Raw genomic sequence first — 26,034 nt, 5'->3', positions numbered from 1 at the left:
AGGGTTTATACATCATCATTCCGAGAATTCTTCTGTCTATAGCTTTGAAGATCCACATGTTGAAAAATGGCAACAGCAAACTCTAAAGGCAATTAAATGCTTAGAAGGAAGTCTCAGTGTTGAAAGCTCTCCTATACCTGCACTAATGAAGCACATGAGTAATCACAAACACCAGTCAAACCAAATGGGTCCCAAACATTATGAATCCCTGTAAAGCTCTGTGGCAGCAGGAACTGCGGGGTGGGGGGTTTAAAAAATGCTGAAATTTCTACATGGTGAAACCAAAATGTATAAAAATATCCTTTAATAAAATCTGAGAATGAGCACTTCATTCAAATGTGATTTTTTTTTTTGGATACCAATTTAAAACTATGGAGCACAGGGGCAATTCAAAGGAAAAATCTGTCTTTGGCCCAAACCTTATGGTGGGCACTATAGTATAGTATTTCATGAGAGAATCATGGTCATGCCATAAAGGTTTCTTCAAAATCCAAGTGTTCTATTTTCCTTATTTACTGTCTGCCCACCTACCTTTCTTTCCAGGTCAGACTTCCTGTGTTTAAGCAACTCAAATCTCACTATACATGAGCAAACCCTCAACACAAAACCTGCATTATTTCTCCCAACCCAAATCCCATTACACTTTATGACAACATAAGCAGCTCACATGTGCCAATAAAGACTTAAGACTATACTAACTAAAGGAAATAAAAGTTGCAACAACACTTCCACAGTTGGATCTCAAACACTGCATTTAATGTAGCGTTTCAATTCTGACCATGATTTTGGATAATCTTAACTCACTCCAATCATTGCCGCTGGTAATAAAAGGCTAACAGTATAATAGAGTCAGTTTTCCAGAAACATGGATTAACTATTGAACCACATTAATCATACATTTACGCAAACTCTGTAACCAATTAGATGTTTTTGTCTTCTAATAATGATCCATTGTTTATCATATAGATATTGTTGGTTAGGGGATCTTATTTAAAAAGTGACCTTACAGCATTAGAATATGGGTGTGGCTACTTTTGATATACAGTGTAAACGCCTACAAGAAGAATTATATATTTACTAAACGACTGGGCTGCCAAAAGCAATATACACAACCAAATTAACAGACTTACAGGTAACTTTAGGATCTTTTATTGCACTGTTGCTTTCAGTCAGAGATCAGCACGGTTTTAAATTGGCTTGACATAGCAGCAGCCTTTGCTAGAATAAAAACTACATTTCAGAGTAAAAGATGGGAAAAAAATGTTTCTCCACATTCCATGGCTTCAGTTTAGCATAGACATGGCATAGACATCGCATTTTGTTAAATACTGTAATTTGCCTGTAGAAATGGCAGCCAGGTAGACCAATGAGACAAATAACAGTTAAGATTGAAGGATGGTGCATGAAATGAAGAAAAATTACTATACTGAACATACCTCAGTGTGTCTATAATACTTTTAATGTATACCCCTAAAGAATAGCTGTGTTTTGATTAAAATGTATTCTAAACTTTGGCCAATTAAGTGTATAGTTTTAAAATTTAGGCATGGAAACTCAATTATATGTCCAATGTAAACAATTTTCATACATTAGAAAGAAATATGAGAGAAAGACACAAGAATTCAGACTCACCATCTATCTGATTTGTTGACTTTGCAGTTAACGCTGAAAATCTATCCATTGCAGCAACAGTAATGCCTGAATCATCTACTTCCTTTGGAACAAACCTTGCAAGGTCAATGTCATTTACCTCTTCTGTTTCTTCTTCCTGTCAACAAGAAAGCAAAACCATCTATAAATAATAATTATTCGTTTTACCCAGAAACCAAGCAAAACAGGAAACAATTCAGATAGCCAAAAGCCGTACTATGTAACTCTTCATAAATGCTTATCCCCGCCTTTTTGTGATGCCTGTGATGTGAAACTTCTGAAGTCAGTCCATTAGATAGATAGATAGATACTTTATTAATCCCAATGGGAAATTCACAAATTGAAATTGAATAAAATTGAAATTAAATAAAAAAAATAAAAATAAAAAAAACTAATTATTCAAAAATCAGTCCATACATTATAATTCTCACCGTTTCCTTTGCATTTTAGATCCAGCAATTCTGATACTTAATCTTTAAAGAGCGGTCTTGGGGTTAAAGACTTTGTGGCATTGAATTAATTTATTACAGTGCTGTGAATATACAAGTTGGAACACTTCAAACAAGATGCCTATGATATTTACTTACTTTTGTGTGGTGCTCCGGTTCTTAACACATTCTTTACATTGAAGGGCTGCTAAAATAACCCACAGCAAAACATGTCACTTAGAATTAGTGTGAAAACTTGCATACAAGCTTGCAATTTTTCATGCACTGTCATTCACTCCAAGTGACAGCTCCAGTGACTGAGGAATACCAAAAACTTAGCAACTAATATCCTTCAATGTGATGTGTTTGGTCTAAAACTCACTGTGAGTTGTTTCAAGATGTAAGTCTAAAACTGCCTTCAGGCAATAACATGAGCCCCCATTGCCACACGAGTATCTTCAGGCCTGCTCATCACGGTTTTCATAAATACTGAATGTTTATAAGTGATGACGGCAATAATAAGCAATGGGGAATTAAAAAAGCTTGTTGTGCAGTCATTGCCCCTTTGCAGCAAAACACAAAGTTGTACCAAAGCCAGTAATGTAAAACTTAATTATTTAATGCTCTGCAATTGCAAAAGGCATAGTATCTATTGCTTTTATTCTCAGTCTTGATTTCAGCTGGTATCGTTTTTACTTTACAGACATACCGAAGGGACTTTATGCCAAATATGCCTAGTACCTACAGTATATTCACGACATCTCTGAATAACATCTATCTCGATTTAAGATGGATTTTTAAAAAATACATGTGAAATGAGTAAGAATGGATTCATTGTAACTCTAAGGTCTACAAAAACTCAAAAGCCTAATTATTTGGACTTATTTCAAGTTGGACTGCTGACAACAAGTCATAAGTCTATTAATCATTTTTGATTTAAGATAACATTGTTATCAAATAAGATTTGTCTTCTTGCTGGAGTTATTTTAATTGTGTTTCTTTGTGTCCTTATGTTGATATGTTTTCAAAATATAAATATTGAAATGATTTCAGAAATATTAAAGATCAGCTCACATTCATATGCTTATCTGAATTTTTTTTTAGACAAAATTAGGGGGAACCACTGGGGGAAATCACTGGGGAACAATTTAACAAATTTTTTGTTGACTTCAATTTTTAAGCTTATTTACACTAAAATAGGTATGCTGATTCTGAAAGTGTAGTTAGTTTTCTTCTATCACGTCAGGTTTTTTCTCTACCGCTTATATTAGTGTGATTACTGTAATGTGGATTTGTATAGGCTATTCATTTATACGCAAGACAGTGTGGTCAGAGGTTGTGCGCTGCTCTATGTAGTGAATAAGCAAAATCTATTTTTCTACTTACACACGTATTTCCTTTCTTTCAGATCATGTCTGGCTCTGCTGTTTCTCGGCATAAGTGCCTAAACAACCCTGATTCATTTTGTTATATCTGTGGCAGTTTCACCATTCCCAGTCAAAAGGCGAACATCAGCACATTTGTAGAGCAAGCCTATTTGACATATTTCAAAGTTAAACTTGGTGATCAAGATAAGTCTTGAGCCCCTCATAAGGTGTGCAAACAGTGTGTTGATGGTTTATGGATGTGGACAAAGGGAACACGTAAGATGCTCGTAAGATAAGATGCCATTTGGTATGCCTATGGTTTGGCGAGAGCCAGGAGATCATTTCTGTGACTGTTACTTTTGTATAGTGAAAACTTCAGGATATAACAAGAAAAATAAATGTAACACAGAGTATCCTAGTCTACCATTGGCTATACGCCCAGTGGCTCAATCAGATGAAATCCCAGTTCCGGTTTTCGTTACACTACCCTCTCTTGAAGAACAGGATTATGGTGATGAACTAGGTGACAACAGTGATGAAGAGTTTGAAACTGAAGAGGTCTCTGTTCATAAGGGATTTGATCAGCATGAGTTGAGTGATTTGGCACGTGATTTGGGACTATCGAAGAAGGCCTCAGAACTCCTAGCATCAAGAATGCGTGAGAAAAACGTACTTGAAAAAGGAACAAAGGTATCGTACTTTCGAACCAGAGAAATTGCATTTCTGCAGTACTTTAGAACTGACAGTGGCTTTGTATATTGCCATAACATACCAGGTTTAATGGAGGAATTGGGAATTCCAATCTATAACTCAACTGAATGGCGACTATTCATCGATAGCTCAAAGCGGAGCTTAAAGTGTGTCTTCCTCCACAATGGCAATATATTTGGGTCAGTCTCAATTGGCCATTCAGTTTCACTTTGTGAAGAATATGCAGACATAAAGAGAGTCATTGAGTTGTTGCAATATCATCAACACTGTGTTGACCTCAAAATGGTATGCTTCCTTCTTGGTCAGCAACGCGGATACACCAAGTATCCCTGTTATCTGTGCATGTGGAACAGCAGAGCTCGTGAGAGGCATTAGATGGAAAGGAATTGGCCTCCAAGATCTGCCCTAAAACCAGGTGATCCAAACATTCTACATGAGCCACTTGTTGATAGAATATTATATTCCCGCCTCTGCACATGAAACTGGGTCTGATGAAGCAGTTCGTTAAAGCTTTGGCAATTGAAGGAGACTGTTTCAAGTACCTCAATTTGGCATTTCCTAGCCTGTCATTTGAAAAAATAAAGGCCGGTGTGTTTGATGGCCCACAGATTCGGCAGCTCATCAAAGATGAACATTTCATCACGACAATGTCAGAAGTCGAAAAGAATGCTTGGTTATCATTCAAAGCCATTGTCAAGGACTTTCTTGGAAACACAGGAGCAAATAATTACAGAGAAATTTGTCCAGAAACTCTTGGAGAGCTACAAAATGCTTGGTTGCAATAGGAGCATCAAGGTGCATTTTCTGCATAGCCATCTTTCTAACTTCCCAGAAAAGCTTTGTGCAGTCAGTGATGAGCAAAGTGAACAATTCCACCAAGATTTGAAGGTCATGGGAGGACGGTATCAGGGTAGATAGGATGTACATATGATGGCTGACTATTGTGGAAGCATCTGGCGGGATTGTCCTAACACTGAACACACCAGGAAAAGCTATAAACGTAAATTTTTACCTTAACCGTAACTGTTTTACTGTAAAAAAAAACGTCAGAGTAACAATAAATCGTTTGTATGAACAAAATAAATTTAAATAAACAGTGCATTCAAGTTATTATTTCATTATTTTTTCATTGTATGTAAAATTTGTATGTTTTTTGACAAAAATGGAGGGTACCCTGTATCGTAAAAACTGGATGTGATAGCAAAAAACTGGGGCCATTTCTGGATTCACCACCCAAAAATTAGTAAAAAACAAGTATAAGATCTAACTCAACAAAAAATGCATTCCCCAGTGATTGACTAGTTAAAATAGTCGAAAGATCGACTGTTTACAAAAGTATCCACAGGGGGTAGATAGGGGGGCTGCCATCACAGATTATTGGTGCTATTTTTCTTGCTCGCAGCACCAGCCCACCAGCTATAACCTCACCAAGTTACATTCTGCTTATTGCTCCGATTTTGCAATTCTGTTTCTCTTGTAACACCAGACAGATATGGGCTTAAATCATATTTTTTCCTAAACGGCACCTACTTTTTGCCTATTACAATTATATGTTGCTATTGTACATAGCCTACGGAAATTTATGCGGAGTGGCAGTGTGGTGGTGAACAGCGCAGAGCTTTACAGTACCAAGAATATCAAAATTATTATTTACAGAAAGCTTTGTCACAAGCAAGTCTCAGAAATGCAGAAGGCACATTTTCTTTCTTTTTTTTCCCCACACTGGGACCCTGGTACCCTTCTCCTCCATTATAAAAAGTAAGAGCAGGCTAGTTATACTTTAAAATTTATGAAACATAACAAAAATTCATGTGGGAAATTACTATTTACCAGGATTGTGAAGAAATAACTTCAAGTTGAAACTTAAACTTTCGTTTAAGGATTTAGTTTTTTTTGGAAAGTAGGACCAGGTTAGGTCAGGTTGGGGCCCAGGTGTTACATGGGTGTCCCCTTGGCCTGGTCCAGCTTCTCCGGTCTCTGTGAGCCACATCACCCTCGTGGAATTGTGCCACATAGCAGTACTGCCACAATTGACACTCCCTCACAATCTGTGCCTCATTTGGGACTCCATGAGCAACAGCTCATTCGACATATTTAAACTAAATTGTTTACATCATTAAAGAAATCACATTTTTGTGTACTCAAAGATTTTTGTAACAATGAGTCATATTAGAAAATATTACAGTAATGACAGAATGCATCTGCATGTATCAGTGGAGAACATAAAATACTTATCCTCTGAGTGACAGTCTATCAAATTATGTAAATCAAAACTCAGCCCAAACAGAATATCAATGTAATTTCAATTTAAACTAAAGTTTGTGGGAAGTAATGTATCGTATATACTCACATATAAGTCAGGTCTTGAAACCTGAAAAATCAATCATAAAATTAGACCCTGACTTGCATGCCTGTTCAAAAATACGTCACTTAATTTTTTTTTTTTTTTTTTTTACATCTTCTTGCTTCCTCCACTCTTGTATCAGTTTCTCAGACACATCGAATTTTGTTGCAGCAGTGCAGTTATCAATTTCTTTAGCCACTACAACAACTTTCAATTTAAAACCAGCTTCATATTTTCTTCTGATCAAATGCTCCATCGTAGATAAGGGATGCTCTTACGATAAAGGAGTATGAGGGTATGAGATACAAAAAACACAAAACAGTGCAAACGTTGCTTCGGAATTGTTTGGGTATTACCGTGTGGTCACGTAGGCACAATACATATAAAAAAAAAGACAGTGTGCCCCATGGTTACTCTCTCAGGTGGGCGTTAGCATATCATAATCACCTGGACCAATAACGTGAGTTTTCCGCATTCAACTTATATGACCAACATTATAAAATACCAAAAACTATACAGTAAAATCAACTCCCGACTTATCCGCGGGAGAACTTAAACACTAGTATATATGGTATATTGTTATTTATATGTTTCTCAAACCTGCTAAGTCCAATTCATGGTCATGGGTGTTAAAGTATAACCCGGCAGCATCACGTGCAAAGCTGGGACACCAATGATTCACAGGGGCTCAGTTACACCTACACCAAGACAATTCAGAATTGCTCATTAACCTGCTTTACATGTCTCTGACATGAGAAGACTGGAATGCATGAAAGAAAACACACAGAGACAAATGGGGAACACGCAACCCCTACAAAGATGGCCCAGGATTTAAACCCAGGATGCCGGATTAGTAAAACATCTCTAACTGTTGTGTCACAATGCTGCCCTTCATTCAGCTAGCATTTTTGTTATTTTCTGATGGTTGGTATTCTTACTTTCTTTGTAAATCATCATGTGGTGGTGACTGCTATGACAGACATTATACTGTATAAAAGAGAAAATAGTATTTTTTTCTAAAGAAAATCCTTTCAATATTGGCTACTTTTAAAAGATGAGTTATGGCAAAGAACACTTGCAAGACCTTTAAAAATTTTTTTAAATATAAGTTCTACAACAAATATTTATGTATTTTAAATATCTGGCATAAAAACTCCAACTCTGCAAAAAGCACACAAAAAAACTCATTGCTTCTTTTCATGTCACACAAGTGGTGTATTGATTAGGTGACTGGCATTTGTAGACAGACCTTACAATTATTAGTACAGATATTTTTGGACTATGCCATAATGCCAGGGAAACACTTTCTTTAGCTAGTAACATGCCATTTCCTAACTAAAGATGAAGCTTTGTGTAATGTAGATTTTCTTTAAGAAAGCAAAGGTAGACAAATTACAGCCATTTTGAGGCACACAAACAAAATAACATAATCCAGACAACTCCTACATTTCAAAGCTATAAACCTTTGATTCACGGAATCATAATAATAATAGAATAATTCATTACATTTATATAGCGCTTTTCTCAGTACTCAAAGCGCTATCCACACAGGGAGGAACCGGGAAGCGAACCCACAATCGTCCACAGTCTCCTTACTGCAAAGCAGCAGCACTACCACTGCGCCATCAGAGAATTCTTTTTCTGAAAGGACTACTTAATAAAGCACCTTTTATACTAGAATGGAATCTGGTTATGTAATCCAGCTTTTTATTGATCCACTGTGTAGTGAGAAAGACCTTGAAAAAAGGAAAGCGAGCCAAGTATATTCAATATCTAGGTATCAGCCTAGATAGGAGATTGATTTTAAAACACGGAAAACATCACCTGAAATTGAAATTAGCACAACAGGAGTTTATGTTTGTGTTCGGCTTCTTGCACAGTTTCTATTCTACTAAGCTAAAATACTAGAAAAATGGGCAAATCCCTTTTTAAGACCATTTAAAAAATTTATCATACGAGAAGAGGGCATTCAAACTAACCAAGTTTGCCATTCCTATCCTCCTAACTACTCCAATAAAACATCAATTCAAATTTTCAGGATCTCTAAAAGTCAGACCACTACACTACTTGACAGTGTACTCAAAATGTCAATGTTTCTGTGTGTGGAAAAACCTTATTGACATTTGTTTGATATTTACTTTTAACTTCTACCCATGTCTCTGCGTTCTCACTGAAGAATTTGCGTTCTCACTGAAGCATTTGTGAGAAGGTATCAGCCTAGGCCAGGAGTCTTGAACACGTTGCTTGCGAGCTACCCTTTCCAAGTAGCTTGCCAAAGGGTTAATCTGTACATCGTTCTACAATTCAGTGCAATTTGCACAAAGAACATCTGTACGGCAGGGTGATGAGAAAGAAGCCCTATCTGCACTCATGCCACAAACATTGTATGCAAATGCTCATTTACACAAGCCAGATTCATTTTGGAACAAAGTGCTTTGGACGGATGAGACAAAAATTGAGTTATTTGGTCAGAACAAAAAGCACTTTGCATGGCAGAAGAACACCACCACATTCCAAGAAAAACACCTGCTACCTACTGTCAAATTTGGTGGAGGTTCCATCATGTTGTGGGGCTGTGTGGCTAGTTCAGGGACTGGGGCCCTTGTTAAAGTCGAGGGTCGGATGAATTCAACCCAATATCAACAAATTCTTCAGGATAATGTTCAAGCATCAGTCACAAAGTTGAAGTTACGCAGGGGTTGAATATTCCAACAAAACAATGACCCAAAACACAGTTGGACATCTACAAAGGCATTCTTGCAGAAGGAGAAGTACAATGTTCTGGAATGGCCGTCACAGTCCCCTGACTTGAATATCATCGAAAATCTATGGGATGATTTGAAGCAGGCTGTCCATGCTCAGCAGCCATCAAATTGAACTGAACTGGAGAGATTTTGTATGAAGAATGGTCAGAAATACCTCCATCCAGAATCCAGACACTCCTCAAAGGTGACAGCATCTACAGGCTTTTAGATTTCCAAAAGGAGGCTCAATTAAGCATTGATGTCATATCTCTGTTGGGGTGCCCACATTTATGTACCTGTCTAATTTTGTTATGATGCATATTGCATATTTTCTGTTAATCCAATAAACTTAATGTCACTGCTGAACTACTACTGTTTCCATAAGGCATGTCATATATTAAACGGAAGTTGCTACTTTGAAAGCTCAGCCAATGATAAACAAAAATTCAAAGGATTAAGAGGGGTTCCCAAACTTTTTCATGACTGTGAAACAAGTATACTCTGACTACCAATGTAATTGAGCTTAAACAGGATTCATTTCCAAGAATGTTGAAATCTGTAACAAGCGATTTTAGCACCCAAAATGCAGAAGTTAAAGGAGATGCTTTATAAAAACACCAGGAATTCTGCTGTGATAGGCTTCAGTTTATCTGAAGTGGATTAGAAGAAACAGGGCAGTGGGGCCAGAGGGCACATCAGGTCGGCTCTTAAAATCCTGCTTTAAGCAGCTCTCTCCGATTTCTCATTTGTTTTTTAACTGGTCTCTGACCTGTGGCGTTGTACCTAAGCTGTGGAAACAACCAGTCATTACCCCAGTTTCTAAGGTTTCCACGCCAAGCTGTTTGAATGACTACAGACCAGTGGCATTCACCTCTATTCCAATGAAATGCTTCGAACATCCATCCATCCATTGTCTCCCGCTTATCCGAGGTCGGGTCGCGGGGGCAGCAGCTTGAGCAGAGATGCCCAGACTTCCCTCTCCCCGGCCACTTCTTCTAGCTCTTCCGGGAGAATCCCAAGGCGTTCCCAGGCCAGTCGAGAGACATAGTCCCTCCAGCGTGTCCTGGGTCTTCCCCGGGGCCTCCTCCCGGTTAGACGTGCCCAGAACACATCACCAGGGAGGCGTCCAGGAGGCATCCTGATCAGATGCCCGAGCCACCTCATCTGACTCCTCTCGATGCGGAGGAGCAGCGGCTCTACTCTGAGCCCCTCCCGGATGACTGAGCTTCTCACCCTATCTTTAAGGGAAAGCCCAGACACCCTGCGGAGGAAACTCATTTCAGCCACTTGTATTCGCGATCTTGTTCTTTCGGTCACTACCCATAGCTCATGACCATAGGTGAGGGTAGGAACATAGATCGACTGGTAAATTGAGAGCTTCGCCTTGCGGCTCAGCTCCTTTTCCACCACGACAGACCGATGCAGCGCCCGCATTACTGCGGATGCCGCACCGATCCGCCTGTCGATCTCACGCTCCATTCTTCCCTCACTCGTGAACAAGACCCCGAGATACTTGAACTCCTCCACTTGGGGCAGGATCTCGCTACCAACCCTGAGAGGGCACTCCACCCTTTTCCGGCTGAGGACCATGGTCTCAGATTTGGAGGTGCTGATTCTCATCCCAGCCGCTTCACACTCAGCTGCGAACCGATCCAGAGAGAGCTGAAGATCACGGCCTGATGAAGCAAACAGGACAACATCATCTGCAAAAAGCAGTGACCCAATCCTGAGCCCACCAAACCGGACCCCCTCAACGCCCTGGCTGCGCCTAGAAATTCTGTCCATAAAAGTTATGAACAGAATCGGTGACAAAGGGCAGCCCTGGCGGAGTCCAACTCTCACTGGAAACAGGTTCGACTTACTGCCGGCAATGCGGACCAAGCTCTGGCACCGATCGTACAGGGACCGAACAGCCCTTATCAGGGGGGCCGGTACCCCATACTCTTGGAGTACCCCCCACAGGATTCCCCGAGGGACACGGTCGAATGCCTTTTCCAAGTCCACAAAACACATGTAGACTGGTTGGGCAAACTCCCATGCACCCTCCAGGACCCTGCTAAGGGTACAGAGCTGGTCCACTGTTCCGCGACCAGGACAAAAACCACACTGTTCCTCCTGAATCCGAGGCTCGACTATCCGACGGACCCTCCTCTCCAGGACCCCTGAATAGACTTTTTCAGGGAGGCTGAGGAGTGTGATCCCTCTGTAGTTGGAACACACCCTCCGATCCCCCTTCTTAACATTTGAACATTTGGTGAAAAATATTTCAATGACAGAGACCAAGTCTTTTCAAGATAACCATCAACTTGCTTACGGTGCAACCAGAACTGTTGAAGATGCTCTGCTTGTAATCTTACAACAAATCTATACTTTTATAGGGGACTATTTCTGGATTTTTCTTCAGTGTTCAATACCATCCAGCCTCACATACTGATTGGAAAACGGAATACCCATTTATCAGATTATGGATTCAGGACATTCTTTTAAATCGTTCGCAGACAGTCAAGGTACAGGATGCTTTTTCAAAAGTCATTTAGTCAAACACAGGAAGTCTGCAGGGGTGTGTCTTATCACCATTACTATTTACTCTGTACACCATTGACCTGAGACAGAACAATGAGCACTGATTCATTATCACTTATGCTCATAAGATGCATATCTGGGGAGGATGAAATCCACTATCTAAATCAAGTGGATGGTAAACTGGTGTAATAAAAACTCTCACTTGGAATGTAAAAACGACCAAAGAAATGATATTTGATTTTAAGAGAGAGAAATCTGTATGTTCACCCATTGTTGTTTTGGGGGGGAGGAGGTAGAAATAGTAAATGAATATAAATACTTAGGAACTAACTTAGATAACAATCTAAACTGGAATACTAAAAAAAATATTCTCTAAATGCAATCAGCGTTTATTTCAACTCCATAAACTCAAACTATTTAAAGTAGACAAGGACCTCAAGTTGTCCTTTTATCACAGTCTGTTATTACTTTCAGTTTCATTGTCTGGTTTAGTGGTCTAACAAACCAAAATGTAAAAAAGTTCCAGCAGATTACTATGCATGCAGCTAAAGTTTTTGGGACTGATGTAGATGATCTGGCAAGTGTGTGTCAGAGGACACTGCTAAAGAAACTAGAAATAATCTCAACTATTACATGTAGAACTTAACTTCAGTAAATCAGGAAAAGATAGTCGCTTTGAAAACCCACATAAATTGCTCCAGAAATTCCTTTCTTCCCAGTGCCATACGACTTTTTAATAAGGAATATCAGAGAAAATGATTAAGGTTTGATATGTATCCTGTAACAATTTTTGTGTAAATATGCATTATCAAACTGCCTTATCTTAACCTGTCTTGTCTCTATTGGTTTTGTTTCATTTCTTTCTGTCTTGTTATTAGACACAACTGAGAAGGCAAATTTCATGCTTTCTTGTCTAAACAGCACTAAACAAAGCAACCTTGAGCTAGGTGGAAGTGGCTGCAAGGGTTGCACGGAGATGCACGATTTAATCTTTGCCACACAAGCAAGTCATGCAAATAAAGTTATGGAGTGACTGCAAGTGCCAGTGCAGCTCCAGGGTGTTTATATGTTGTGTGTGCAAGATTAATTTAAATCCAGTCTCTACAAATAATCTGACTATTTCTTCCTGCTGCACTGTTTTGTACAGAACTCAGTCACATCTCCCAAAGTAAACATATAATAAAAGGAATTTAAAATCTGTTCTGGGAATTTTTTTTTATTTTAATGAAAAGACCAGGGACACATTGGTTGTTTAGATTTTACCAAGGACTGAATACTCTAAGCTGCTTGGACACATAATTTTTTTTTTTTTTGTTTGACTCAGGCGCCTCCGAGGGTGGCAGCCTTTTTCAGCAGCTCCGTGTATGACTTTATTTTTCTACCTTTTTTTTTTATTGATCACTCCTATCACTTTCTTTCTTTTATGTGGATTCGTTCCCTGGACACTTTTACTTTTCCTACGTGGACTTGAGTTTTACACGCCGAGACTCATCTATTCAAGTAGTCAACTTCAAGCACCGAGAACAAATGCCAGTGCCTATTTACCTGACGAGGTAAGAAGGCGGTATCGTGGCAGCAGAGCCAGCACTAAGCTAAAAATGAAGCGGCTTGCGAGAAAGTGGCGTTTTAAGCCTTCGGTGCCTTCAGTGATCCTGGGAAATGGGAACTCAATATCACGTAAGATCGACGAACTGGCTGCGCTGCTGAAAAACGTCAGGACCTACAGAGAATGAATGCAGTTTGTTGTGTTTTTGCGAAATGTGGCTAACTACTACCATCCCAGATGCTAACATGGAGCTACCCGGGTTTAGCACAGTTAGAGCGGACAGCGACACAAATACCCGCGGGAAGCAGAAAGGAGGAGGTCTAGCTCTCTATGTCAATACAAGGTGGTGCAACTCTGGACATGTAAACGTCAAAGTCTCCACTTGTTGCAGGGACATCGAACTGTTGGCCGTAAGTCTGCGTCCCTATTACTTACCCAGAGAGTTTGGACATGTCATTGTGGTTATCGTTTACATCCCTCCTCGGGCAGACGTGGAGACAGCAGGTGACATCATACATTCTACTGTTGCTAAGTTACAAACACAGCACCCTAAGGCGCTTGTGCTAATCGCTGGAGATTTTAACCATGTGACGATGGACAAAACATTACCTGCCTTCTACCAGTATGTGGATTGTAACACCTGGGAAAATAAGACTATTGACTTACTGTATGCAAACGTTAAAGACGCATACAGCGCCACCCCGCTGCCTGCGCTTGGGAAAGCAGATCATAACCTGGTTCTGCTTCAGCCTCACTACAAACCAAGAGTGAGGGTCCTACCTGTAACCACACGATCATTCAGGAAGTGGTCCCCTAAGGCAGAGCAGGCTCTGAGAGACTGCTTTGGAACTACAGACTGGGATATCCTGCAGAGATCACATAATGAGAACATTGAGGAGGTTGTTCACTGCACTACTGACTACATCAACTTCTGTATGGACATTGTAGCTCCAGTAAGAACAGTACGCTACTATGCTAACAACAAGCCATGGATTACAAGTGACATCAAGGGCCTTTTGAACCAGAAGAAAAGGGCTTTTAAAGGCGGTGACCAGCATGAGCTCAAGCGCATGCAGAAGGAACTCCGAGTCCAGCTCAGGGCGGCGAAGGAGCAGTACAGGAGAAAGCTGGAGTAGAAGTTGCAGATTAACAGCATTAAGGAAGTGTGGGATGGGATGAAGATCATCACTGGCTGCAGCTTGAAGCGGGGTGCCACCATCGAGAGAGACGTGAAGGGAGCAAACCAAATGAACAACTTCTTTAACAGGTTTGACCACCCTAACCCACTCTCACCTCAGAGTACTGCACCCTCCACCCACCCTTCTGCTGATACCAGCATAGGAGAGAGTTTCCCCCCACCCACAATTAAAGCAGCGCAAGTGAGCAGAGAGCTGAGGAAACTTTGTGCCAGCAAAGCAGCGGGTCCAGATGGAGTATCGCTGGGAGGACCTCTACAGCGCATCTTCAACCTGAGCCTGGAACAGGGGAGAGTCCTGAGGCTTTGGAAAACATCTTGCATCACCCCAGTAACAAAGGTATCATGTCCTAGTGAGCTGAATGACTTCCGGCCTGTCGCTCTGACGTCACATGTGATGAAGACCATGGACAGGCTGGCTGCTGCTTCACCATCTGAGGCCACAGGTCCAACACGCCCTCGACCCTCTGCAGTTCGCATACCAGGAGAAGGTGGGAGCGGAGGATGCCATCATCTATATGCTACACCGATCCCTCTCCCACTTGGACAGAGGCAATGGTGCTGTAAGAATTATGTTTCTGGACTTCTCTAGCGCCTTCACCACCATCCAACCTCTGCTCCTTAGGGACAAGCTGACAGAGATGAGAGTAGATTCATACTTGGTGGCATGGATCGTGGACTTTCTTACAAACAGACCTCAGTATGTGTGTCTCGGGAATTGCAGCTCTGACATTGTGGTCAGCAACACAGGAGTGCCGCAGGGGACTGTACTTCTCCGGTCCTGTTCAGCCTATATACATCGGACTTCCAATACAACTCGGAGTCCTGCCACGTGCAAAAGTTCGCTGACGACACTGCTATTGTGGGCTGCATCAGGAGTGGGCAGGAGGAGGAGTATAGGAACCTAATCAAGGACTTTGTTAAATGGTGTGACTCAAACCACTTACACCTGAACACCAGCAAAACCAAGGAACTGGTGGTGGATTTTAGTAGACCCTCCTGGACCCCGTGATCATCAGAGGTGACTGTGTGCAGAGGGTACAGACCTATAAATACCTGGGAGTGCAGCTGGATGATAAATTGGACTGGACTGCCAATACTGATTCTCTGTGCAAGAGAGGACAGAGCTGGCTGTACTTCCTTAGAAGGCTGGCGTCTTTCAACATTTGCAATAAGATGCTGCAGATGTTCTATCAGACGGTTGTGGCGAGCGCCCTCTTCTATGTAGTGGTGTGCTGGGGAGGCAGCATTAAGAAGAAGGACGCCTCACACCTGGACAAACTGGTGAGGAAGGCAGGCTCTATTGTAGGCATGGAGCTGGACAGTTTGACATCCGTGGCAGAGCAACAGGCGCTCAGCAGGCTCCTATCAATTATGGAGAATCCACTGCATCCACTGAAGAGGATCATCTCCAGACAGAGGAGCAGCTTCAGCGACAGACTGCTGTCACCGTCCTGCTCCACTGACAGATTAAGGAGATCGTTCCTCCCCCAAACTATGCGACTCTTCAATTCCACCCGGGGGGGGGGGGAGGGGGGGATGGGGGGGTAAACGTTAACATTATTCAAAGTTATTGTCTGTTTTTACCTGCATTTTTATTACTCTTTAATTTAATATTGTTTTTATATCAGTATGCTGCTGCTGGAGTATGTGAATTTCCCCTTGGGATTAATAAAGTATCTCTCTATCTATCTATCTAAAAAAACACAGCACAGAAACATGGCAAGGAATACGTTTATTTTGGTGCAAGGGTTTATTTAGACTTTACTTCAGGTAAACCACTTCAAAATGTCATGTGCTCATCAGAAGTTCCACTTTTTTTCACTTTTATGTTAGGGCTGGAAATGGAAACTGAGGTTCATGCAGTAAGAGCATATCCATTATGAATGTATACATGTAAAAGATGTTATATGGAATTAAATGAATAAAATCAAAATTTGGAGGAGACACAGCATTATTCACACACTGATAGTCAGACTTACAGTGGTGTGAAAAACTATTTGCCCCCTTCCTGATTTCTTATTCTTTTGCATGTTTGTCACACAAAATGTTTCTGATCATCAAACACATTTAACCATTAGTCAAATATAACACAAGTAAACACAAAATGCAGTTTTTAAATGATGGTGTTTATTATTTAGGGAGAAAAAAAATCCAAACCTACATGGCCCTGTGTGAAAAAGTAATTGCCCCCTTGTTAAAAAATAACCTAACTGTGGTGTATCACACCTGAGTTCAATTTCCGTAGCCACCCCCAGGCCTGATTACTGCCACACCTGTTTCAATCAAGAAATCACTTAAATAGGAGCTGCCTGACACAGAGTAGTAGACCAAAAGCACCTCAAAAGCTAGACATCATGCCAAGATCCAAAGAAATTCAGGAACAAATGAGAACAGAAGTAATTGAGATCTATCAGTCTGGTAAAGGTTATAAAGCCATTTCTAAAGCTTTGGGACTCCAGCGAACCACAGTGAGAGCCATTATCCACAAATGGCAAAAACATGGAACAGTGGTGAACCTTCCCAGGAGTGGCCGGCCGACCAAAATTACCCCAAGAGCGCAGAGATGACTCATCTGAGAGGTCACAAAAGACCCCAGGACAACGTCTAAAGAACTGCAGGCCTCACTTGCCTCAATTAAGGTCAGTGTTCACGACTCCACCATAAGAAAGAGACTGGGCAAAAATGGCCTGCATGGCAGATTTCCAAGATGCAAACCACTGTTAAGCAAAAAGAACATTAGGGCTCGTCTCAATTTTGCTAAGAAACATCTCAATGATTGCCAAGACTTTTGGGAAAATACCTTGTGGACTGATGAGTCAAAAGTTTAATTTTTTGGAAGGCAAATGTCCCGTTACATCTGGTGTAAAAGGAACACAGCATTTCAGAAAAAGAACATCATACCAACAGTAAAATATGGTGGTGGGGGAAGTGTGATGGTCTGGGGTTGTTTTGCTGCTTCAGGACCTGGAAGGCTTGCTGTGATAGAAGGAACCATGAATTCTACTGTCTACCAAAAAATCCTGAAGGAGAATGTCCGGCCATCTGTTCGTCAACTCAAGCTGAAGCGATCTTGGGTGCTGCAACAGGACAATGACCCAAAACACACCAGCAAATCCACCTCTGAATGGCTGAAGAAAAACAAAATGAAGACTTTGGAGTGGCCTAGTCAAAGTCCTGACCTGAATCCAATTGAGATGCTATGGCATGACCTTAAAAAGGTGGTTCATGCTAGAAAACCCTCAAATAAAGCTGAATTACAACAATTTTGCAAAGATGAGTGGGCCAAAATTCCTCCAGAGCGCTGTAAAAGACTCATTGCAAGTTATCGCAAACGCTTGATTGCAGTTATTACTGCTAAGGGTGGCCCAACCAGTTATTAGGTTCAGGGGGCAATTACTTTTTCACACAGGGCCATGTAGGTTTGGATTTTTTTTTCTCCCTAAATAATAAAAACCACCATTTACAAACTGCGTTTTGTGTTTACTTGTGTTATATTTGACTAATGGTTAAATGTGTTTGATGATCAGAAACATTTTGTGTGACAAACATGCAAAAGAATAAGAAATCAGGAAGGGGGCAAATAGTTTTTCACACCACTGTACATCTTGCCTGAAGAAGGGGCCTGAGTTGCCTCGAAAGCTTGCATATTGTAATCTTTTTAGTTAGCTAATTAAAGGTGTCATTTTGCTTGATTTCTCACTTCACACACTGATATTAATCAAAACTGCTGCATTTCGCCTCCATTTCAACAAAGTAAAGGCAAAAAGCTTTTACCAACCATGAAAGCACAGGGATGAATGTCTTCATATACAAGGTAAACACAATTTGCTATTTTGTCTTGCTCAGCTTTTACCACGGAGAACGACTGAACCAAAACCGTTTGCCTTTTTTTACTGTGCTATAATATTTCCAGGCCTTTAATGACCTCTTGGGCACGGCCATCAGCAGTGTGTCTGTTTGCGGAGAGCGTGTCGACCTTATCGAGAGGTTTACTTACCTTGGCAGTGACATTCATGTGTCTGGTGACTCTTCCTATGAAGTCAGTAGATGGATTGGAAGAACATGAGGGGGTCATGAGGTTGCTGGAAAGGGGTGTGTGGTATTCCTGATATCTGCAAAAGGATGAAGGTCCAAGTCTTTAGAGTCCTGGTGCTTCCTGTTTGTGAGACATGGACGCTATCCAGTGACCTGAGATGAAGACTGGACTCCTTCAGTGCTGTGTCTCTTCAGAGAATCCTTGGGTTGACTTTGTGCTGCTCACAGAGTCCTGAATGAGGCACATCACCTGCATTGTGAGGGAGTGTCAGTTACGCCACTACGGCCATGTGGCACGATTCCACAAGGGTAAACTGGCTCGCAGAATCCTCATTATTGAGGACCCAAGTGGCTGGACCAGGGATGCCCACGTAACACCTGGCTATGGCAGACAGATGGGTCACTTCCGGGGGTTAGGACTGGACTGCATATGTGCCTTAGGGGATTGCCATCCAGGATACCAAGCTATTTCATCGTGTGGTTGATGCGGCAAGGCACTGTATCAGTGCGTGCTCCCCAATCCAACCTGACCTATAAGGTACACTTAGAAAGCTGCTATATAATAAAGGCTGAGTTGGAGCCACCCTTTTTAAGCATCTGGAGTTGGAAGCTTTATCAATGACTCTGCAATTCTGGTTGTCATTATGCCAAATTGATAGTAAAATTAATGTGTATACAACATTTATAATAAACATCCGACCTGGCACTCAAGTAGTCACCATCCAAATACCACAGTGGCGAGACTTCTTTCTTTTTCAAATACTGTTGTTTTAGGCCAGTAAAATCTGTGGCAGTGACCAGTGCTGGTAGGATGTGCAGCAGAGCACAATTAGATTCAACCAATAAAGCAGTGTTGTTCTGACATGCTAAGAGAAGGATGAGGTTGGGAACAATGCCATCCAGACAATGGACAACAGCATTTGTAAGAGACTAAACAGTGTCCTTAACAAATTATAGCTGGTAAAATCACGAGTCACTGTTTGTTAATTAGCTCAATACTTTTATCACCCTGAAGAAATACTTTCTCCAAATAAAAAACATGAAAAGTGTAAAATGCTACACCACTGTCATTCCCACCCTTTCTATAAGCTGTTTGTCTCTTTTATTATAAATAAATAAAATCTGCACTCATTTCTGTACATAGCAGTGTTACCACATAGGAAACAAATCTAGAATTTTTGTCTTTGTACCTTAAGTTCAAAAAGATAATGCATCACTGTGGTAATCTATTCTTTTATAATCTTCAATCAAAATAGCTAAAGTAAATATGCATAACAAAAGGAAATAATGACAAAGGTGTGAATTATGTTAACATGAAAAGATAGTTGTGATTTATTGGGATCCCTGACAGAGCTGGTTCTGCCTTGTACCTGATGCAACAAGGAATGGTGCTGGACCCCCACAACCATAAACTGGATTAAGAGGGTTTGAAAATGTTATATTAAAATAATTAGTGATGTTTAGTGATGTCCGCTTTTACTAATATTTAAACATTGAAAAAGGTTAAAATGGCTAAAAGTAAAACATAAAAATGGGAGATAAACAGAGTTCAATGTTCAGAAGTATAATTGTGGGAATACTGAAATTCAAAAATCAGGCTAATGAAGTAATAAAAAAAATGTTGACTCGTTCCCAATGAGCTTATGAAAACATTACTCATCAAATGACATGATGTTATATGGATTCTGTAGCCATATAGAGCACACTCCCTTCCAGCATGCAATATGTATATACTTGCCCATGGGACTGGCTTGTAATTAAAAATAACAAAGTTGAGCAATGGATGTAAAAAACTGTAACACAGTATGAAGGAGGCTCTTCCAAAATGTAACATTAAAATAAATAATACTACAATCACGGCTATAAAAATAATAAAATAAAATAAACAAAAAAATAGTTCATCATTTCAACTAACTATTCTGCCTTAAAAAATGTCTAACTTTTCCATCTTCTGGATCCCCTTTTTCTTTTAAATGATGCAAGTACAACAGCTTTGGATTTCAACATATTTTTTATAGTCAGGATGGCACAAGTAGCATGGTTTTAGTAAATATTACAAACTGCTACATGTATGTTTATTATAGTAAATACTATCCTCATGTACTGCACAGGAAAGCACTTATTTTACCAGTGGCAGTACAACACCTAGTATGATGTTTCATGAGTTTCACAGAAACCTATTATTTTAATGCATTTATTTATGGATGAAAAGCAACACTCTGCATGACAATTCATATTTAGTTTGGTTTACAATAAACACTCTGAATGACAATTCATATTTAGTTTGGTTTATTGGATATAGGACTTTGATAACACACTAGTTAGGATGTGGGAGTTTTAGCTTGTGCTAAATTATACTGGATTAAATAAACTTCAAAGAGGATTTCCGCAAATACCATAGGAAGTGGTGCAATATGTTTTTTTTTAATGTTTCTTAACCCATGTACCATAGTTTTTAGTGGTAGCCGAGATAAGTTTATCATCTCATGTCTTCGTGAAGAATTTAAATGTTGAATGTTCCACCGCAACATGGTCAATAGATGGCCAATATTGTGCAGCTCCAAACAATATTAAAAAAAGTCCATAGGGGGGCGAATTCTAGTGCATCTCGTCTTGCATAATCCACATGTGCAGTAACCATTTATATGGTGAAAATGTGCAAAAAGTGTGCATGTTATGCTAAATTATTATTAAGTATGAAAAACTGGAGACAAAAGAGGAAAAGAGAATGACTTTTAGAATAGTGAAAGCTAGGAGCAAGGCAGGAAAGGATTTTAGTCAGATAAAGCAGAATGAAAGATAAGCAAGGTGAGCATGATAGGCCCAAGAATACAGCAGATGGAAGAGGAAAAGTTGTTGAATGAAGAAAATCCAAGGGTAGTATTTGGGGATGGAGTCCCAAATGAAGGACTAGTACTAAGAATGAGGACGGAGGAAGAAAAGGAGGTGCTGAAAAGAATGAAAGTAGGAAAGGCAACAGGACAAGATGAAATACTAGCGTAAGTGTAGAAGAGTTTAGGAGAAGAAGGAGCAGATGTGTTGTGGGATCTAATGCAGATGATCTATGCACAGGAGAGATAACCAGAGGAGAGGAGGAACAGAGCGATTGTATCCATTTATTAGGAGAAAGGCGACATTCAGTTGTGTGGAAACTAGAGAGACAAAGTTGATGTCAAACACAATGAAAATGACACAATCAGAGGTACAACAAAGGTGGGAGCGATATCTAAGAAAGTACAGGAAAGTAAGTTGAAGTGTCATGGACATGTGATGAGGACAGGCAATGTATCTGTGGGCAAAACAGAGATGTGAACAGAAATACAGGGTAAGAGAAAGTGAGGGAGGCCTAAGTGGAGGTGGATAGATGAAATAAAAATGATTGGAAGGAAAAGATTAAGACTGGGGAGGAGGTGCAAGACCGAGCATTATAAAGAAGGTTGATCAAGCACATCAACCCCGCATAGAAGTGGGAAAAGATAAAGTGGAAAAAGAAGAAGAAAATAATTCAGTCAGTTCCTGAAAACTGCATTAAATGTAAACAAGAAAGACACTGTTCCCACAATCCTGTGTGTTTTAAATGAAGATCTGCCTCTCCCCCTCATTCACTGGTCTTTCATTCAAATGCACAGCAAGATGGGAATGACACCTTTCTTTAATCTTTACATTTAATTTATTGTTTTCAGGAACTAATTTGTTAATGTTTCGACACAAAATGCAGACATTTTGATCACACAAATGGTTACTGGATATGAGGATTGTGCAACACGAGTGATGTGAGAATTTATTTGTCTCTCTCCATGGACTTTTTTAAAAATCATTTGGCACTATATAGCATTAATCCCCTATTGACCACTTTGAGCGTGAATATTCAATGTTTAATTTCTCCATGAAAATATGAGATTTAAAAATTTTCTCAGCCACCACTACAAACTACATGGTATGAGTAAAATTTAAAATAAATATTTTTGGGTGGAATAATTCCTTTAAGTGACAAACAACAGACGAACATCTTATAAGAGTCTAACAGGCAGAAGTGGTGCGAGTATAATCAAGTGTGTGGATAGTACTGCTTTGGATGTGGGCCTAAAGACGGTGCAAGTGAATCAGTTTAAAGGTGCTGAGCTATTCACAGTGTGGTATCATGTTTCATTGATTGTACATCAGTTTAATGGTTACATATCTATCTATCTATCTATCTATCTATCTATCTATCTATCTATCTATCTATCTATCTATCTATCTATCTATCTATCTATCTATGTGATTATTAACATGAACAATAATTTGCATCAGTTGGTTGAACAAATAAAATCCCTGGTAACTTTACTTGGACTTTTGAGAATGAATACAAGGTAATAATGTGGAAAATGTGGGAAAGAAAACTGCAGAGTTGAATATCTGATTTTTGGGAGATTTTGAATATCTGGTGTACTTTTCAGTTACAAATGTATAATTTCAGTATAAAAGCTACAGCTAAACCACTAAGATAATGTAAACAAAAACGTAATAAACTAACTATAATGTAAAAGATTTAAGATTGTGGCACCTTCAGAAAATACGGAAAACGTACTTTCCAGCACACTCGAATATTAAAAACAGTAGCAAGACAAAACATGACAGATATATTCAGACAAGTTACATGGGACAGGGAATTGCACAATACCTCATCATCGTCATAGTTCTGAATATATTTAGAGTCATCTGCTTCTTCATCGTCATCATCCACCAGTTCAGGTCGGAATTCAAACACTTCACGACCACTAACCTAGGAAAACAAAAAACACATTATTAATTACAGAAAGCACGCTTCACACACAGCAAACACTACCACCTATTGGTCAAGAGATGCTATAGCCATTAACATGAATAAAGCATTATATGATGTGTTCCTATAAATACAGGGTGAGTGAAAATTATGTTAACACTAGTGTATTGTAGTATATTTTGTGAATAAATTGTTTTCGCCATTCAAATGTTAAAATAATTTTGACTCAACCTGTATATCGTAATTGAAAACTATAAAATGGTAAGACTATTATTACTAGCTTACTGCACGCACGTTTCCAGGACTTCAATAAATTGAACTTTTTGAATGAATTTTAATTTGTAACGATCATTCTCAATGAATGACAATAAAACAGCTGATCAAACTTTGTGCCTCATTTAAAACATCCATCCATCCATCATCCAACCTGCTATATCCTAACTACAGGGTCACAGGGGTCTGATGGAGCCAATCCCAGCCAACACAGAGTGCAAGGCAGGAAACAAACCCTGGGCAGGGCGCGCACACACACACACACACACACACCCACCCACACACCAAGCACACACTAGGGACAATGTACGTAGAATCGCCAATGCACCTAACCTGCATGTCATTGGACTGTGGGAGGAAACCAGAATACCCAGAGGAAACCCACGCAGACACGGGGAGAACATGCAAACTCTGCGCAGGGAGGACCCGGGAAGCGAACCCAGGTCTCCTAACTGTGAGGCAGCAGCGCTACCATTTAAAAAAATATTACAGAAAAATATAAAAATTAAAATATGGGCTACACAGTGGACCAATTTTGCCACTGTGCATATATGGGAGTTTAACAATCCTGAATACGTGTGTTTTGTGGACCTGCAAAAAAAGCTTAATGAAGGTGCACTACATGGTGTCTCTTAGAAGGTGCTCCGAAAAGAAAACGGTTTTGAGCTGCAGCCACTTGGTTCTTGTATTTGCACCGTGAGAGTTATGATTGTGTACTTGGCACTTGACTCCTTCAATGGTGCATTTTATCTTCTTTCCTGTTCCAGATATCAAAATGCTGCTGAGGCTTGGCGACTACTCAATTTGGGAGACAAAGGAAGAGACCTTTGTTGATTACAAATGGTGTTGTTCCAATGGGTTTATCAGACTGTTTTTGGCCTAAACTGAAATGCTTCACAGCTGAATGACATGCAGAAGGGAAATCTGAGGTCAATGTACTGTACTGGAAACAAGTAGCTTGTTCTCTATGGCTAAAGTGGTGAACAACATCCCCAGAAGGATGAGCTGAAGTACTTAGGGGCCTTGTTCAAAATCTTGGTTCAGTAGCAGTGTGTTGGTCTCCTCTCGTTTGTCAAATTTCTTATGTGTTGTGGTTCATGGAAATATTTTGAATTTGAGTATGTCTTTACTCTGTAGACCAGACTTAAATTTTGCATGCTTAGTATACGAACAAAAAAAAAACATTAATGTAAAATTACAGCCCAAGGGATTGTAATGAAACAATTAAGTTCATTATATTTGAAAGATGCACCTAATAAACTGGCAACCCAGTAGATATCAAGTAGCGTGCTGCACAAGAATTTGTCCGACCATGGATTCCACAAGATGCTGGGTGCATTGATCAGGAATGCTGTGCCACACAGAAATGACTGTGATGCACAACTGCTGTAAACTATAAGACTGCGCAATCTTGTTGCCTACAACTACTTCCAACATATCTGAAAGATTCTTGACAGGGTTGAGATCCACCATAGACCACTGAAGCAATAAAAATTTTTTTGTCACGTTCTCAAGTGATATTCAGTGATGGTGTATGTGCTTTGTAACATAGTGTGTATCATTATCCTAGAAAAGTCAGTGTCGCCCATGATGTACCCATGATGACATACACTTGGTCTGCAAAAATGCTCAGATACACCTTGCTGTTTAGACATATCAGGGCTACTAATGTGTGTCAGGGAAACACACACAACCACCACTGGTCACCACTTGTTGGCAATAAAATGGATGACTCCATGTGCTCATTTTGATTGCACCAAATTCTTATACCTGCAGGATCAGAAGGAATCTGAATTTGTCCAACCAGGCAACTTTTTTTTTTCCCCACTCCTTAAGAGTCCAATTTTGATGCTTCAGAGGCCACCAGAGATGAACCTTCCTGTTTTTCAATGACAACATCAATAACGGCTGTTGTAGACCATTTGTGGGAAAATTTGCTAAGTGATACATTCAGAGATGACATTCTGTACTCAAATACTGAAATCAGAGGTGATCTGGCTGGTTGTGGAGTGCCTGTTTATTTGTATAACTCACTCTGTTCTCCTTTGACTCTTCCAATCCACGAGCTGTTTTCATTATGTGGTCTGGTTTTATTTTGTCTAGTAGTTTTTTGTACCATACTAAGAAAACCCTTGAAATGTTTTGATCATAAAACCAACAACACCTGTTTACAATCTGCTACAGCTGACAGGCCTTGCACAAACTATTGGGCCACAATGAGTGTAAAGAAGGTCACTAGTTTTCCCATCCCATCACTTAGTTTAACATGAAGGATGCAGCCACACCACCTACACTTCAGAGGAGGTAATCTACCTGAAGCTAAAAATGTAAAATAAGTATTTGAAAGGGAGACCATCTATGGAAAGCCTGAGTTGATGCTGAAAGATGTGTTGGTGAGGCCATCAGGGGGAGTTTACTGTGTAGTGGATACCATAGCCCCAGTGCAGTGA

General features: G+C 40.0%; 1 protein-coding gene across 1 annotated transcript in view; it reads right to left on the bottom strand.

Moving 5' to 3' along the window:
* zc3h15 (zinc finger CCCH-type containing 15) overlaps nt 1-26,034 on the bottom strand; it is an 82,722-nt gene that overhangs the window by 22,592 nt on the left and 34,096 nt on the right. The window contains exons 8-9 of the mRNA XM_028806226.2: nt 23,210-23,311; nt 1,633-1,768 (exon numbers count right to left, since the gene is read on the bottom strand). Of these exons, the coding sequence (XP_028662059.2) occupies nt 1,633-1,768; nt 23,210-23,311 (238 nt within the window). The remainder of the gene's footprint in view (nt 1-1,632; nt 1,769-23,209; nt 23,312-26,034) is intronic.

The sequence above is a fragment of the Erpetoichthys calabaricus genome, chromosome 8, assembly GCF_900747795.2.
Source record: "Erpetoichthys calabaricus chromosome 8, fErpCal1.3, whole genome shotgun sequence".
Taxonomy (NCBI): Eukaryota; Metazoa; Chordata; class Cladistia; order Polypteriformes; family Polypteridae; genus Erpetoichthys; species Erpetoichthys calabaricus.
Note: the sequence above shows the minus strand (reverse complement) of the source record. Positions and strands in the feature narration are given on the sequence as shown.